The 17,598-nt window shown below is 40.9% G+C and overlaps 1 protein-coding gene across 6 annotated transcripts in view; it reads left to right on the forward strand.

Moving 5' to 3' along the window:
- MAP7 (microtubule associated protein 7) overlaps window positions 1-16,319 on the forward strand; it is a 165,329-nt gene extending 149,010 nt beyond the window's left edge. For all 6 annotated transcript variants that reach the window (XM_060029915.1, XM_060029913.1, XM_060029912.1 and 3 more), the window contains 8 exons: window positions 1,517-1,727; window positions 3,086-3,257; window positions 3,497-3,598; window positions 3,997-4,047; window positions 4,148-4,205; window positions 6,680-6,782; window positions 10,810-11,033; window positions 12,834-16,319. In XM_060029915.1, coding sequence (XP_059885898.1) covers window positions 1,517-1,727; window positions 3,086-3,257; window positions 3,497-3,598; window positions 3,997-4,047; window positions 4,148-4,205; window positions 6,680-6,782; window positions 10,810-11,033; window positions 12,834-12,844 — 932 coding nt within the window. In that variant the 3' untranslated portion in view covers window positions 12,845-16,319. The remainder of the gene's footprint in view (window positions 1-1,516; window positions 1,728-3,085; window positions 3,258-3,496; window positions 3,599-3,996; window positions 4,048-4,147; window positions 4,206-6,679; window positions 6,783-10,809; window positions 11,034-12,833) is intronic.
- The last annotated feature ends 1,279 nt before the right edge of the window (window positions 16,320-17,598 follow it).

The raw sequence follows: 17,598 nt of genomic DNA on the forward strand, positions 1-17,598 counted from the left end.
TGGCACAGGGGCTTAGATGCTCCGCGGCATGTGGGATCCTCCCGGACCAGGGACTAAACCCATGTCCCCTGCATTGGCAGGCAGATTCCCAACCGCTGTGCCACCAGGGAAGTCACAGAAATCACAATTTCTGTCATACTATTCGTTAGAAGCAAGTCACTGGCTTCAGCTCACACTCAAGTTGGGGGGATTAGCCTTCATCTTTTAAAGGGAGGATTTTCGAAGAATTTAGGGAAATATTTTTAAACCACATCTATAATGTTTCAAACTGTAGAACCCTGCCCCTACCTCAGACCTATTGAATCAGAATACGTGGTGGGTCCAAGGACTCTGAAGGATACTAAGCTCATCTGTTGACTCTTGTGCAGGATTGCCAGATAAAATAGAGTGGCAGTTATCCTGTGTGTACTGGAGTTTGGGGACCACTGGCTTAGCGTATGTGATTGACAGAGGTCAGAATTTTTTCCAAAAGACACAGTGGATCTCATCTCTACCAAGTTAACCAGATGCTGTTTAGAAGTTTAAAATCACCTGGAACTAGAAATTCAATGTATCTTGTTGAAAATTGTCTTCATTCAAGAGTTTTCTCTTTAAGACTTAATTTGAAGATACAGGGTGGGGGGCAAAGAAAGAATAGTGACTCAAGACAAATGATAGTATAGTAAGGGAATGGATGAGTCTAATACCTGTTTGCATGGAAAGAGGGAGAAGAGAAAGGCCAAAAAGTGTCCTGAGGGCAAAGAAAAATCTGTGGGAGCAGCAGGAGAAATGCAGATCTTGAAAGGAGGGTCTGGAGTGGTCAGGGATCACACCTCACCATGGTGCCTATGGCAGGGGTGCCCCAGCTCCCTAGGTCCTTTTCCTGAATCCAAATAAGGTCAGAGAACTACTCTCATCTTGCACGTTGGCATCAGAACTGGCAGTGGAGACCTGCAATGTCTAAGGAGCACAGGTGCCATCTCCCGAAGAGGCTCTTGGTTCCTCCCTCCTCAGACCTGGAGGCAGCTCTGGGTAGACAGAAGAGGCCTCTTCCTTGGTCTCTTCCCGCCTGAGTCCGGGCTCAGTGGTATGGACACTGGGCATGGTCACAGAAAGGCTTGAGTCCTCTAGTGATGAATAGTCACTAAAGAGAAGGAATTTTTTTTTAACGTAATGAAAGGCAAATGGAAGATCTCATCTTCCTTTTTCCTGGGGTATAACTTCCCACAGAACCTAACATGAGGCTCTATATTTAGTACACATTCGATATATGTTGTTAACTGATTTAACTTGTATAAAAATAAGGCTTGGTGACAGAGTGTCAGCTTCGGATGTCTCACTTACACACGCGGCTTTTTGTTATCTGTTGCCCGGTTACAGATAGAATACAGTGAAACCGTGAGAACGCGCAGTAATAAACATTCCCTTTTCTTTTATAGCGATGAATTCGAGGCCTGGGGTGCGGGGGATGCTAGTTTTTGTGTTGTTCTTTGGCTTTTGTTTCCAACTGGTTTTCTCCTTGTACTTGTTTGTACAGCTGCTCCGGAGGCAGCCTCAGCACCGGCCTCCGCTCCAGCCTCCACTCCGGCCCCTTCATCCACTGTGACTGCCATCACTTCTCTGAAGACCTCTGCGGGCACCACTGACCCGGAAGAGGCCACGAGGCTGCTAGCTGAGAAGAGGCGGCTGGCCCGAGAGCAGAGAGAGAAGGAGGAAAGGGAGAAGAGGGAGACGAAAGAGCTCGAAAGGTAAAGGAGTGACACTGCTCAGTGACACCCTAGTGACACCTTGGATTAAGTCTTCAGTCAGGGAGAAGAGGTAATAGTAGTGTTGAAGGTGAATCTATTTAGTTGTTTCAGAATTAGTCTCCCCTGGTGTTCCCCTGAGCACTAAGCGACTTTTGTAAGCCACATTTTCTTATTATAATGACAGTGCAACAAAATTGATGGAGAAGGGGTTTTTTGTTTTGTTTTCGAAGGACTAGGGAGAAAGGTTTAAAGAAAAAAAAATCATCCATATTCTTACCAGATTTCAATAATTGTGTACATTTTGGGTCACCCTTTCCAGTCTCTGAACAGTGTGTGGGTGTATATACATGCATAAATATATACATACACACATAGATTTGCATAATTGTAACCACAGTAGAGGTACAGTTGTGCAGTCTTAATTTTTTATTTAACGTATCTCTCATCTCCATGTTTCCTCATTATCTTTCTCATTATCTTAAAGCTGCATATTAACAGCTCATGTTTTCTTCCAGATAGTATTCCTCTCAGAGGGTAGCTGCGTGAGATAGTTAAGTGCCCCATGACTGCCTGCCAGACAGTATGCCAGGGGCAGTTTGCTTAGTTGCCCTCCTTCTGGAGCTAATAAGGCTAATGTCAATATAATTGTTCTTCAAATAAGCAGAACTGCCTCTGCAGAAAGGACGGCAGCCCCAGTGCTGGGCCGCCATCTTGGACATGCCCTACCCTTGGTCCCAACAGGGAGCTTACATGGTCCATCTTGTCCCTGTACTGAAACAGAACATTATAACCTTTATTTACTTACAGAGATTTGGAGGGGAGCGTTAAATTCGTTACTAAAAAGTCACATTATTGGATTAAACAGATCTCAGCCTTTAAAGATAGTTATATTGCAGATCCTTTAAAAAAAGAAAACAGGGTCTTCCCTGGTGGCGCAGTGGTTGAGAGTCCGCCTGCCGATGCAGGGGACATGGGTTCGTGCCCCGGTCCGGGAAGATCCCACATGTCACGGAGCGGCTGAGCCCGTGAGCCATGGCCACTGAGCCTGCGCGTCCAGAGCCTGTGCTCTGCAGCGGGAGAGGCCACAACAGTGAGAGGCCCACGTACCGCAAAAAAAAAAAAAAAGAAAGAAAACAAGCTCTCCTCAGAATATGAGTGGATACATTCTGCGTGTGTTTCCCACGAGGCAACGGGAGGCTGGAAGGGGAGGAGGAAGGAGAGAGGGTGGCCTCACGTGTATCAGGGGATGCTGTTGGCCAGACCTCCCAACAAACTGTTCTCGCGGTAACCACAAACTCGATCGCGCCTTGCCAAGGAAGTCCCCTCACGTATCTTCGTCTTGTTTTGTCTTTTTCCAGACAAAAGCGAGAAGAATTGGCCCAAAGGGTGGCTGAAGAGAGAACCCGCCGAGAGGAGGAAGCCCGCCAGCTGGAAGCTCGGCAAGCCAGGGAGAGGGAAGAGCAGCTGCGGCGGCAGGAGGAGGAGCGGGCCCGGCGCGAGCGGGAGGAGATGGAGCGCATCCAGAAACAGGTAGCTGGGGGCCGGCTCCCGCCCGGGAAGCAGGTCGGCGCAGCCCTGGCTCAAGATGGGGCAAGGGGCAGCCCAGATGGGAAGAGGAAGCTGTTGAGCGTGTGGTTAGGAGTGCTTGTGTCTCCCCCGTGTGCGCTCGTGGTCCTCGCGTTCTCCGTCCTCGGGCGCCCCGGGACCTTGGGGGCAGCGGGCAAAGACGGCCTGTGTGTAAGAAGCAGATACCGACTTCCCGTTTTCAGAAAGAAGAAGAAGCTCGTGTTCGGGAAGAAGCAGAGAGGGTCCGGCAGGAACGGGAGAAGCATTTCCAGAGAGAAGAGCAGGAGCGCCTGGAGAGGAAGAAGGTAGTTGTGTCTCTGCCCCCGCAGCCTGGCGCCCTTGCTGCTCTTGATTCTGCCTAGACTGAAGCCGGCTCCAGACCAAGAGACTAGCTCACTGCCATCAGAAAACAAAAGTGTCCTGCCCATTCCAGGTTAACCAAAGTAGCTCTCAGTATTAATGTTCTCCTCCAAAGAAATAGCTCTTGGTGTTTCAGGCTTCACCAAAAACAGTTGCTTGCAATTCATGCGGCTTAAGCCAATTTCAACTTCTTTGAGTAACTCCAGTTAAGACAAAGACAATTATATTTTCCCAAAATAATGGACATGTTTCAATACCCTGCTATTTGCTTAGTCAGTGAAATGCGCCAGGCTAGCTTTCTTTCCATATCTGATGTGTTTGCTCAATTCTGCCTTTTTTGTAGCGGCTTGAGGAGATAATGAAAAGAACCAGAAGAACAGAAGCTTCAGATAAGGTATTGAGATGGCCTTTTTTTTAACTATTCTTAATGGCTTTTTTTTTTACTTTCATTTGTAAGTTTAACATTAAAAAGTCTTTTTTTTTTTCTTTGTTAGAAAACCGTTGATCAGAGAAATGGAGATATAACCAAGGGAGCGCTCATTAGAGAAACAGGTACTTATTTCAGTGAACTCAAATCAATACAAATATAAAATTTTTTAATTTATTCTGTGGAGGTCAAGATAAACATTGATTTAAAATAAAAATACTCATTGACTCACAGAAGCTTAGGTGTTTCTCATCTAGTCCACAAATAATCCCCTTTATCTAAAAATCTCTAGCATTTCTAGCAGATTTTTTTCACATTTGTTTATTCTCTAATGGAGTATTTAATATCTTAAGTCATTTTATATCATATATATGTCTCTCTATATATCTATGTGTATGTATGCCTCTATAGATATGTATACACACGTATATGTGTATATACACACACGATTAGAAGAATTTTCTTTGAGTTTATAAAATTAAATTTCATTTGTCATTTACTATCTGCTAAAGGAATCTGTGTTTATATTTGCTATTAAGGACATTAAATGTAAACATTTGACAACTTGTACTTACGGCATTTCTCAGAAAAGGATTTAAATGTTATTTCTTTTAGTTCTGACTTCAGAATAGAGTTAAAATTTGAAATTTGTTGAAATTTCATTAGAAAGTTGTTCATATGCCATAGGCTTTGGACAAAGATGATTAATTTCTTGGTGATTTTAAACCAAATTTGGTGTATATAAAAGTAAAATTTATCTTAGTATTTTAGTACTCACACTCAACTAATATTTATTAAATGCCTTCTTTGTGTCAGATACATCTGCATACATTTTCTTGTTTAATTTCCATTGCAGGCCTGTGAGATAGGAGATGCCTTATCTTGGAGTAAGCAGGCATTTTCAGAAAACTTTTGTGTGCCAGGCCCTTTTGTAGGTGCTAGGATTCAGTGTGAGCAGGTCAGCCGAGGTCCCTACCCCCGAGGAGAACTCAGATTGAGTGACAGGCCCAGCTCGCACAGCTGGAGTCCAAGTCACCAGCTTGTAATTTGGCTCCTTCCGTGATTCCACGTGGTCTTCATGATTGCACATACAGGTGGTTGGTCGATAATTCATTATTCAGTCTTCCTCTTTCCTCATCTGCAGTATCAATATGAAAAGAAAGGACCAGAGATACCTCAGTTTCTTTTACTGTTTATTGTAGACTGGAGTAAAGATCAAATGAGATGATTATGTGCAAGAACATTCTCTGTTCTGGGGTTTTCAAATGTAAAATACTGGTATTTGGGGATTTGGTTTTACTTCAGTAGAGGCTATCTGAGTTCCTCTACATCATAATCCCTTCAGTGTGGGGCTTTTCATTCTCTTTTAAAGATGCCCTAATTATCTTTGTTTGGAGAATAGCCTAATGGTTGCATATTAACCCCACTGCATTTTTAACAGGTTGCCTCCAAGAATGTTGTGATACATTCAGGCTTAAAGCAGGCATGGCACCCAGTAAGTCATCAGAATGAGCATTTTAGAATGTAAATTACACCAACCCAGGATTATTTGAGGAGCCGATGCTGTAGTTTGTACATGGCCGGGCTCCTTGTTGGTTTTTTTGTTTTTCCATGTGTCTTCTTCCTGCTCTTCCCCTATCAATTCTTTTGATTATTCTTTGTACCTCAATTCGAGAATGAACAATGGCCAGAAGGAAGGTGCAACTTGTCAGTCATCACACCTGTGTTTATCAACTCTCATAATAAATTTGGTTTGAGTTAATAGTGCTAAAACGAGGCCTGAGGATTATCTAACATATGTTCCTCTTCTCCTGGTCCCACATTTGGTTGAGGACTGAATGGTATCACCAGTGCTCCAAAGAGAATTCTAGGCTGGGCAGGCAGGTGAGTTTGCAGACCTATCAGAAGTCTTCTCAGAAGATTCCTATTACCAGCTTTGCAAATGTTGGCAGCTTTTAAGTTATTAGTCTCTTCTTCTTAAGATTTTACGTAAACCTGGCCCAGATTTTAAAGTCAGTCATCAATATTGTTTGCTCACGCTAGACTCCAGTGGGGAATATTGAATGACTAGGTAGCACAGTTAGGTACAATTCACTGGCCTTCCATGCATGAAATCCCTACCATTCTTAAGTGGGACTAAAACTGAATTTTCCAAAATATTTTTCATCACTGAGAGTATTTCATGGTGATTTGCTCCAAATCCTTCAGTAATAATTTGTTCAGCACCGGCCTGACCAAATCAACTTACTGTTATCTTCATCAATTGCTTTGGTTTCAGTATTACATACTTTTTTGTCCAAAGTCAATTTGGTGCAAGCAGAAATAATCACAGCACTGATTTCCACCCTTACAATGTGCTGGGCAGTGTTCTAAGTACTTTGCGTGTGTTGATACATTTAATTCTCACAGTAGCCTATGAGTTAGGTACTATTACTATCCATGAGGAAACTGAGGCCCGGAGCGTTTGTGGCTTGCCCAGGGTCACACAGCTGGTAACCAGCAGAGCCAGGACATAAATCCAGGCATTCTGGCTCCTGGGGTTTGGGTTTGATAGTAGAGTAGTAGTAACCCTTTGTTCCATCTTCTTTGCCATGTCCAGCGGTATCTGCACTTCCAAATATGACAAACTCTCCAGGACAAGGAGAACCAGCAGCCAGCCCCCATGTGGTTACCTCACACCAATCAGAAGTGACTGTGGAGAGGTGAGTTAGACAACTGCAGCCTTTCTTACTGATGCACATTAGAGCAAAGCACGACTGTTTTTGCCTCACCAATCCCACCAGAGTTTTCTGGGGCCAGACAGAATTTGAGTTTTAACATGAAGATTTATTTAGGTTCATTAATGTTTGGTAGAGCTAGTAGTAACTCTGTAATCTGAGAAAAGGAAAATGTCTTTTTTTCTTGAATCTCTAAATATGATGGTGAGGTTTTTGTGTGGCTATCAAACAAAATTACAGGGAATAATTTGTTACTTTCCTTTGTATGTGTTTGGCATGACCCTGGACCATCTTCACACCCTTTGATGATATACAGCAGCTGTATTTTCACTGTATATAATATTATAGTGAGTCACAGGTTTGTTCCTTAGTAAAAGTAATTTAGATGCCAATATTTCTTTTACTAGTAGTAGAGCTTCTTATTGAGGAAACAGATGGTTGCTAACAATAGTTAAGAAGTGTGCGTTAAAGAAAGATTGCCTTCCTGTTCCCTTGCATTTATACTGACAGCGTTGTAAGAGTGCTCTCAAAACTGAAAATTAAGGGTAATCATAGCCTGTGCCTAGAAATCCAGTCATAGAGAACTTGTAGAAATATTTATAATAATGTTCAAATTTTTCAGCTGCAACTTTTTAATTATCAGAATTTACTGAATTATGAGTTCTGTCTCTAATGCCAGAGTCTTTGCTACCATAAGAGAATTGAAGCTCCTCAAATTAACTTTTTTAATAGATAGAAAAATGTCTTTTAAGATCTAAGATCTTTTTTTCTTCCAGTTTTACTGAGATATAATTGACATACAGCACTGTATAAGTTTAAGGTATATGGCATAATGATGTGATATACATAAATTCTTTTCTCCATCTAAAAACACATACTATAGAACATTTTATATTGTTGGAAGCCATGAAAAGACAAGTTGTCCTAAGATGGACATCCTAAGATATCTATAAGTCATAAGGTATCTATGTATATCTGTCTGGGACAGTAAAAATTTTTTTTAATTTGCCCAGTATAATACCAAAGAAAATAATTTTCCTAAGAGAGATTTTAATAAGCGTTTGATTATGTTTAATAAATTTATTGTCATAATTACCCAAGAGATATATTAAGTGATATTTCATTTTTTTAGTTATAGTTTGATTTTCAAATAAAATACTCATTTCCAACTACTATAATTTATGGCATTTAGTTCATTGATGTCAGAGATTTTTAGAAAAGGATAAAAAGTACCACAGAGAACCCCATTATTATAACAAGGGATAGGTTTTTTAAGCCACTGATAATTCTCTCTGAGGAATTAAATTAGTTTATACTTTAGCTGACTCTCTTTGGTGGTAAAATCAAGTGATTAATCATTGTATAAGAACCTGAAACATATCTTCAAGAGTCTTGCATCCAACTTCAACCTCCAGAGAGTAACCAAAGAAGGGGAATTCAAAAGCCGATACTTGTATCTTAAGAGGACACACAGATCCATAAACCCTAACCCCAGCAACTTCAGCTTCAGTTTTATAGTTTCTGCTGGTCACAGTGTCCTCTGAACATTTAATAATTGTTCATCCAGAGCATAGGGCATGATTATTCCTCTAATTGCTAACAAGTAAGAATGGGTGGGGTGGTTGGGTAAGAGTGGGAGGGGAAATGAGGTCAGCTGTTGATTCAAGCCTGGGGTTGGCGTTGCCATTGCAGCTTGTCAGCACACGCAGGCCTGGAAGGTGACGGGAGTTGACATGGTCAAGGAACAAGGGCTTTGAAGATGCATTTCTTTTGCCAAAACTTCTACTTAAAAATCTCTCTGGGATGGGAACCAAAACTCTTCCCCTGATTACAGAAAGCCCATTGGTACTGGGAAAGAGCAGGAGGAAGGGCGTGGCAGCGCAAGCACTATAACGGCGGGTATTAGGACGGGGTGTGTGTGCGAGCGCACACGCGCTAATGTAGGCTACTGTGATGCCCAGCCTCTTCTCCCCTCCTTAGTGAAATAGCGGAAACGCACCGTTATAGTCTGAATCTGTATAATATTTTTATGTTCTCTTCCACGGCACTTTTACAAATAATATTTTCAACATACCCTGCAATACCTTGTGAAGCACTTAGGTCAGGCATCTTTATTTTTTTTCTAGAAGAAAGGGTTTAATAATTAACAAAAAATACCATAATATCCAAATCAGAAATGTTTTAGAATATGTTCCACAAAGTCAATGTATCTCACTGACTGGGGAAAGTAAACTATTTCCTCAATAGGGAAAAAAAAAAAGCAAAGTTTCCTTTAAAAAAAAAAAAATGGAAAGATTAGATGTCTATTAGCTTCATTTTCACCATTTGGGAAGGAGACGGAAAAAGACTAACTTACGAAAGTTCAATTTGTTGGCATTACTGACAGTAGAGACCTGACTTTCTGATCTCTTCCATAGATCTCTGTCTGCAGGTAAACATTGTTTATGATGAGTGTGTATTAGAAGTTAAAACCGTCATGATTTTTGTTTCACATTTTTAGTCTTATTAATATTTTCCATTTGAAAATTTTAACTCTAGAATTTTGTCAAATAGGGTCATTTTTTATACATGAGCCACTGAACAAATTATGAAGTTTGCAAATATGTTTACTGCTGCAGTCAGATCAAGTGAACAATAAAATTAATCTAGCGTTCATTTGGTGCACAGGCATTGTTTTGCTGCATTGTAAAGCATAATAATGAACATATAACCTAACGGGCTGCCTGTTTGGTTACGGAGTGTGTAAAGGGAGTGAAAAACCTAAGAGAGGGACTTCCCTGGTGGTGCAGTGGTTAAGAATCTGCCTGCCAACGCAGGGGACACGGGTTTGATCCCTGGTACGGGAAGATCCCACATGCCGTGGAACAACTAAGCCCGTGTGCCACAACTTCCGAGCCCACGAGCCACAACTACTGAGCCTGCGCACCACAACAAAGAATAGCCCCCGCTCGCCACAACTAGAGAAAGCCCACGCACAGCAACGAAGACCCAACGCAGCCAAAAAAGAAAACCCTAAGAGAAACTATAGGTAGAAACTAAGAATTTGTTGGCCAGTTAAATGTAGCTCAAAGGGCTTCCCTGGTGGCACAGTGGTTAAGAATCCGCCTGCCAATGCAGGGGACACGGGTTCGAGCCCTGGTCCAGGAAGATCCCACATGCCTTGGAGTAACTAAGCCCACGCACCACAACTACTGAGCCTGTAAGCCTAGAGCCCGTGCTCTGAAACACGAGAAGCCACTGCAGTGAGAAGCCCACGCACGGAAACGAAGAGTAGCCCCTGCTCAACATAGCTAGAGAAAGCCTGCATGCAATAACGAAGACCCAGCACAGCCAAAAATAAATAAATAAAATAAATTATTTAAAAAAAAATGTAGCTCAAAAATCCAAGATATTAACCATGAATTAATAAGAATAAGGTGAGGTCAGAGGCATATTTAAGGGGCAAAGATGAGAAGGTTGGTCTTCAACAATTTACCTATAAAATTATGCACATGTTTTAGGAAGCTGGAGGCATCCAGGAAGGGCTGGAATTTGAATAGCTGGGACTATAAAAAATGGCATTATGAGAAAAACATAGGACCAGAGATCACGCGTTCAATCTGGACTGTCTCCCAGTAGTTGTGTGACTTGTGCAAATTATCCCCCCCATAATCCCCTCATCTTTGAAGTACAGATCCTAATAAGGGCTATTCTTTATAAGACAAAGAGATATAAAATGCCTGCAGTAGACAGGCATGTTAAATATATGTAGAACTGTTGATGATGAGGATCTATTCTAATTGATAACTTGGTCCACTTGGTAAGTTTTATTTTTAAAAGCTGTTTTTTTAAATAAGAATTTAAAGTACAAATATGTCAGAATTCACCATTTTTGTTAGTAATGATGAGGTCAATCATTCTAACATTTCGATTGTAAGATTATAAAAGTATTTATTATAAAACAGCTTGTTCTAAAAATGTTTTCCAGTTTTAATATGAACTCCTTTTGATTTTGATGTTTCAAACTCCCTAGTACTCCCAATTTGGAAAAACAACCAAATGAAAATGGAATATCAGTTCAGAATGAAGATTTTGAAGAAATTATAAATTTACCCATTGGATCTAAACCACCCAGATTAGAGGTCACCAACAGCGAGAGTCCAGACATTCCTTTGAATCCTATTTTGGCCTTTGGTGATGAAGGGACACTTGGGACCCTGCCTCAGGTAGATGGTGTTCAAACACAGCAAACAGCAGGTAAGCTTGCCTCGAACTCCCTTCAGTAATCATCAGAAATAAATATGTGACACCCAAGAGGGAATGAACCTTCTGCTGTGTGACTGTGGCACACTTTGTCCTTCAAGGGACCAAATAAGCCACGTGGAAGAGATTGTGCATGGGTCATTAGAAGTTCGATTTTGAGTTGGGTTGGGCAACTTCTAGGGCCGCTCTTGTTCTCCCACTCAGTGTAGAAATTCGGCCCGCAGCACCCACTGGGTATCCATGGGCCTCTCCTCACGGAGCGGCACTCATTGCCCAGTGGCAGTGCTTCATATTGCGTGCCCAGATCACGCTTCATATTAAGACAGAAGACCATAACTGAGTGGCCATTGAACCTAGTTCTGTCCACTAGAGAAAAGGTTTATTTGGTTTCTATTCCATCTTTCTCAGCTCTTCAGACATTTTAAGACTGCCAACATGTTCTCCCACCATTTTTCTCTCATTTGGGTTTAGCAACCTGGGATGATATACTGTTGTCCTTTTTAAATGTAATAAGATAGTTGCAATTTAAGGTAATGCGACTAATATTCCAGACTAGGAGCATACTGAGCCCAAGGGCCTTCCATCCCTTGTTGAGTGACCGTAGCTGTTGAAACTGCAAGTGACTCTCTTATACCCTGTCTCTGGAACTCACACTTAACCTGAAGTCATTGTGTAAAAAGAACAATAGCTTTACAGGACCCAGAGAAATAGCAACATAAAAAAATTACCAGTGCAGTGCTCATAGTAACTCAACAGCACAGTCCCATCAGTGTCAAGAACAAGTGGGATAATCCAGCTCCATGTCTTTTCAAACCTCTTTGATTTCTATCAGCTTCTCTCCCAGCACCTCACTTTCATGTATTGACCAGCATCTTTTTATACTGTTATGAAGAGAGCCAAGCAAATTCAGGATGTTTATAGATGAGTCAGTAAAGCATTATTTGTGGTCAAATTGTTTTGTCATTTAGATTCCATCTGTGCACTTTTAACATATTTCCCACTTTAAAACTGGTTGAAAAAGCCAACTTTGAACCTCCTATCCAAATGAAGCTAGTCTTTTTTCCTTCTCTAATATATTGACCTGGGGAGTGTAACTTCCCTTTAGTGATCTACTTTTCTAGATTGTAAAAGGAAGAAGGTCCAGCTGTGAGTGGAAGCTATAAAGCCTGACATTCTGACTCTTAAGCCTTTGAGAACAATCTGATTACCTGTGTGTTGGTGGAAACATTCCTGGTACAGCTTCCTGCTTTGTCATGTCACAGGTTCAGAGAGATGGAAGGAACATTCAGGTGACTTCCTGCTTCATTCGCCAGGCTTTAAATCACCTTTTGATGTACCTGTCATTTCATTCTCACTCTTCCATACCTTCTCTAGGAACATAGTCCAGTGTCTGTGATATTAAGTGGTGTTAGGTTTCTTTTGTGGTCATGACTACTTATCAACCAACATTTATGTAACCTCCAACATATGGCTGGAACCCGAAGTATCGGGGACTGAGGATTCAAGACGAATGTAAAGTCCCTGTTCTCAAAGAAAAGTACAGTTGACTTAACGCAGTTTGGAAAAGGAAATGATATATTGCCTAAGTTAAAGAAAAGGACATGTTTTCCTATTAGTGGTAGAATTCACTTACATATAAGACCACGGATCCTGATAAAATTGCCTATTCTTATATAAGACAATGTATATAAAAGCATGGTAAAGTTTTAGGAATGTAAGATATTACTGTAGTATTCTTTAAGATTTTAGATAAATGTCATATTAATCTGTTCTTTTTTCTGTCTCCTAATATAGAAGTTATATGAGCATTTCTTCTAAAGAACCAAAGCAGAAATTTAATAAGAATTTCTACAATTAATGGAATTCCTTCCATGCTACAAAGGAGCATCTCCCCTTCCCCCGTTTTCTAAAGGTTTCTTGACCATCATTTTGGAAAAACTTTATTAAAACCAGCTAAAGACAACAGACTGGATAGCTTTTCTAATAATTTTCGCCAATAGAGAAAAAGAAATCCTCCCTTGTTCTTCAGTACTTTAAAATAGCTTTTTCCAGTGTGCTCCTTCTTAGGAAATCAATATTTTTCTGCATTCTCTAAAAGATGAGAGCATTTGGCTGTAAAAGAAATGGGCCGAGTAGGCATGATTTTTCACATAGATATTTTGGACTTTAAAAGCTAACATGTAAAATTGGCACAAAAATTTTTACCTTTTACAGTGTAATACTTGAAATATAAGTACCTCTTGGTTCAACAAGTAGAGTGAATAGGAGAGATGTTTAAATTAAGCCTGTTTGTTTAAATATTATATTGCAAAGAGCTCTATTTGTAGAAGCAGATTACCAGGTTCTTGTAAATGCAACTTGTACGTGGACATTCTGCAAACCCCACTGTCCCATTCTTCTTGCATCTCCTTTTGCAAAACATTCTCAACAGTTTTAAAATGTGAAAAAAAAGAACATTATTTTTTCAGAGCAAGAAAATAATTTACTGTCCTCTTAAATAATGTATTTATAAAGTTTTTTTCAGATAAACTAATCAAATAAATTAGAACAATGTGACAACGTTGCAGAATTTGATTTATGAGATGCATTCCTTATGTTACCATGAAAGAATGTTGTTGATGATTCAGGGCTATTTCTGAAGTCTGTTTATTGCTGCTGTCCCCAGTGATGGTGGGACTTACCTTTGCCTTACCTGATCACAAATTATTTGGAGGTGGGGGAGAATAAAGATTTAATATTTCTTTAAATAAAAAAGAGAATTTGGTTTTGCTCGTTTAAGAGCAATGAAAAAATGATGGAATGTGGACTGTGTTTGGCACCCAGGACACGGCAGGATGATACCTTCATGAAGGTCCTTGTTCTGCGTGGCATCCATCAGCTTTCACCCTTCATCCTTCTTCACTTTCGCTGCTGAGCTTGGCTGTACAAACTTGCACTTTCATTTGATAATATAAATTCAATTTTATTTTGCCATTTGAGAGACTACTAATAACTAAATACTGAAGGAGAGAGAACACTGAGGGAACGCATTTTTTTATTATGGAGTGTTTAAAAAAGGTAAACTTCTGCCACTAGAATGTGTTTTTATTCAAAGTGGGATTGATTAATCTAGATTGAATGTGGGGCTGTTCATTTATTGGACCATTTCCTTAAAATCCAAGCATACCGTCTTTAGTAACAGCTGTAATTTGTTAAAAACATTAATTTGGGGTTTTTCCCTATTCTCAGTTGTCCATGTACACATAGTCATATTAAAAGAAAAATCTGTTCAACCAAATTGTTTTTTTTTTAATCGACCTAGCATGGAACACCAAATAAAATGTGTATGACATATTTTTGCTTTTAGGTTTCTCATATGTTATAACTTCACTTAGGTTGATTCTTGAGTTTTCAAATTGTTCTTCATTTAACCTCAACCAGCTTCCTCTGAACAGGCGTACAGAATAGGTTGATTTAAAATTTAGAGCAGGAGTTCTGTTTTGGCTAGGTTTTCCTTTATTCATTTATATTTAACTTAAGCAATCATAAGCAAACTGAATGCCTCTAAGTAATCAAGTTTTAATTAGAAGTGGTAGAAAATTGTTAACTCTGTTTTGTTAACTACACTGCCAGAGGATGACCTTGACCTTTACGATGGCTAGAATGCTTTCTGTCCAGCCCTTGAAGATCAGTATTCACCTACTGATCTTAAAGAGGCCCTCAGTAGGCACTACATTAAGGGAAGGTCTCAGGGATCAAATATGACCCTCTCCACGGAATGAGGGTGCACGGGCTTTTAGTTTCCTTTTCCACAACATTGCAGCCTGTTTTAGGCCAATTTAATCACCAGTCACAAGTTCATTTGGTAGATACCTTCCGGTAAAAGCTGGCAGCTAAGGCTCTACGTCCCCTCCTGCATAACATCAGTACCTGGTGGTATATTATGATAAAAGCAAATCTAAAACAGAGTTTTAAGGGGAGAATGAGGGAATAAGGAGGCTGAGCAGGCCAGAGAGGTAAAAAACTACAAAAAGCTGGAAGAGAGGTGCTGGTCCATGTGAAACTCATCTGGGTTTGTTGTCTTATCAAAGTTGGGCTCTTACCGTCTTGCAGAGGGTGGGAGATGGGGCCCTATCTGCAGGTGTCAGCTGGAACAGTGTTTCTCATCCCTGCCTTTGCTAATGCTGTTGCCTCTGCTAATAATACTCTCCACTTCATGTGAATGTTTGGAGGATTCCATGAGGTCCAGCATATAAAGATCTTAGCACCATGCTTAACCCAGAGTAAGCGTTCGGTATTTATTAACTAAATAAAAAGACTCATCCTTCAATATTTAGCTTGTGTTTCTCCCTTCAAGAAACCTACTTTCCTCCCAGAGTCTCACTCTAGGTTAGGTGCCCTTCCTCTTTTCTAATGCTAACTCTCTGAATATGCCTCTATCATTGTGCTTGCCACAATCTATTACATTTATATTCATGATTCTCTCCCCCATGAGACTGAATCCTTGAGGGGAAAGACTTTTATTCATCTTTGTACAGTATTCCCAAATGTCCAGTGTGGTACCTGGTACCCATTAGGGACTTAGCAATGTTAATTGTTATAATGGATGGATGCTGGCATGCATGCATGAAATCCTCATCTTGACTTTTTGACAGCTTTTGAATTATTGATTAGCCCTTTATTCTGGAATATCCTTTCTCCAGTGGATTTTGTATCAAATCAGAGGTCAGTTGCGGAAACAGAAACCACCACAGTATTTTCAGCAGAGGGGGATTTAAACACTGTTAAAATTGTTGGAAGGACTGAAGAGCATGCTCTAGACTGGGCCCTCAGGAATGACTCCCAGATCACAGCAGATAGAACCCACTAGGAGAGCTACTACCTCTTCCACTGAGGAAGTTGAGAATTCAGGAAGCCACCTCTGGAACCACTGAACATATTGCCTTTGCTGAGATCCAGAGATCAGGAAGCCACCACAATGGAACTTTCTGCTAGAGCCACACAAGCAAAACATGGATTCCCAGGCCTTTGCCCCTTGTCCCTCGGGAAGCTGATGTGGGAATGCTGAACACTGGCCAGGAAGGGCAGAGGGAGCCAACAGTCCCATGACCTTCTTGCCAGCAGAAGCAGCCCCAAAGTGCTATCTACATCTTTCAAGCCTCACTCACATCGCCTGATTCTCAGAACCTGCATCACATCCAGACCCTCTGGTTGCAAGGAAATCTGGGAAATGTAGTTTTCAGTCTTAACACTGCAGAAAGGCATCCTAGACTCATGGTGGATTGGATGTTAAGACAGCCCCCAGAGATGAATGGATAAAGAAGATGTGGCATATATATGCAATGGAATATTACTCAGCCATAAAAAGGAACAAAACTGAGTTATTTGTAGTGAGGTGGATGGACCTAGAGACTGTCATACAGAGTGAAGTAAGTCAGAAAGAGAAAAACAAATACCATTTGCTGACACATATATATGGAATCTAAAAAAGAAAAAAGAAAATGGTCAGAAGAACCTAGGGGCAAGATGGGAATAAATATGCAGACATACTAGAGAATGGACTTGAGGATACAGAGAGGGTGAAGGATAAGCTGGGACAAAGTGAGAGAGTGGCATGGACATATATACACTACCAAACGTAAAATAGAAAGCTAGTGGGAAGCAGCCGCATAACACAGGGAGATCAGCTTGGTGCTTTGTGACCACCTAGAGGGGCGGGATAGGGAGGGTGGGGTGGAGGGAGATACAAGAGGGAAGAAGTATGGGGACATATGTATATGTATAACTGATTCCCTTTGTTATAAAGCAGAAACTAACACTCCATTGTAAAGCAATTATACTCTAATAAAAGATGTTAAAAAAAAAAAAAAAGACAGCCCCCAGGATCCTCCACAGTTCCTGTGGTCCTGCCGCTGTCCTGGCCCTCCTCAGCCCCAGCTCTATCCTCTTAACTGAGTCTTCCTTTTCTTCCCAGCACCCCACCCAATATGATTTTACCCTAAATCATCATCCCTTTCCCCCGAAACTGCCTTGAAGAGCAATCATACCCACATTCATTTCCTAGCCCAATTTACAAATCTTAATTTCCAGCCCTGCCCTCCCTCCTAAGGCTGTTCTCTTGGTCCATGTGCCTGTCAGCTGATACCACTTGTGCATCCTGCCAGTACTTCACACTCACCGTGTCTAAAATCAACCTTATCATTCCTTCCCCCAATCAGCTCTACCTCTAGACATCCCTGTCTTTTATCCCACCACCATTTCAATCATCCACGCTTCAGACATCAGATATTCTTTTTTTATTTTGCATTCCACATTCAGTCTCCAGGTTTCCCTCTTACACAACTTCTGAACTGTTTCTTTTCTGTTTGCTGCTGCCCTTGAGGCTGCACGCTGCTGTTGAAGCACCTTTTGCCTCAGAAGATTGAAAGTTCAGACACGGTTGACTCACTTTGAAGGCTCACTCAGTTTGAATGTCACACAGGCTAATACAAAAGGAAAGCAACGGAGTAGTGTCTTAACTCTGAGCTTTTGTCTGCCCGTTCCTTGAGTTTGCCTGTTGTGGGATTATGCATGTCTAGTC

The sequence above is a fragment of the Delphinus delphis genome, chromosome 14 (genome assembly GCF_949987515.2).
Source record: "Delphinus delphis chromosome 14, mDelDel1.2, whole genome shotgun sequence".
NCBI lineage: Eukaryota > Metazoa > Chordata > Mammalia > Artiodactyla > Delphinidae > Delphinus > Delphinus delphis.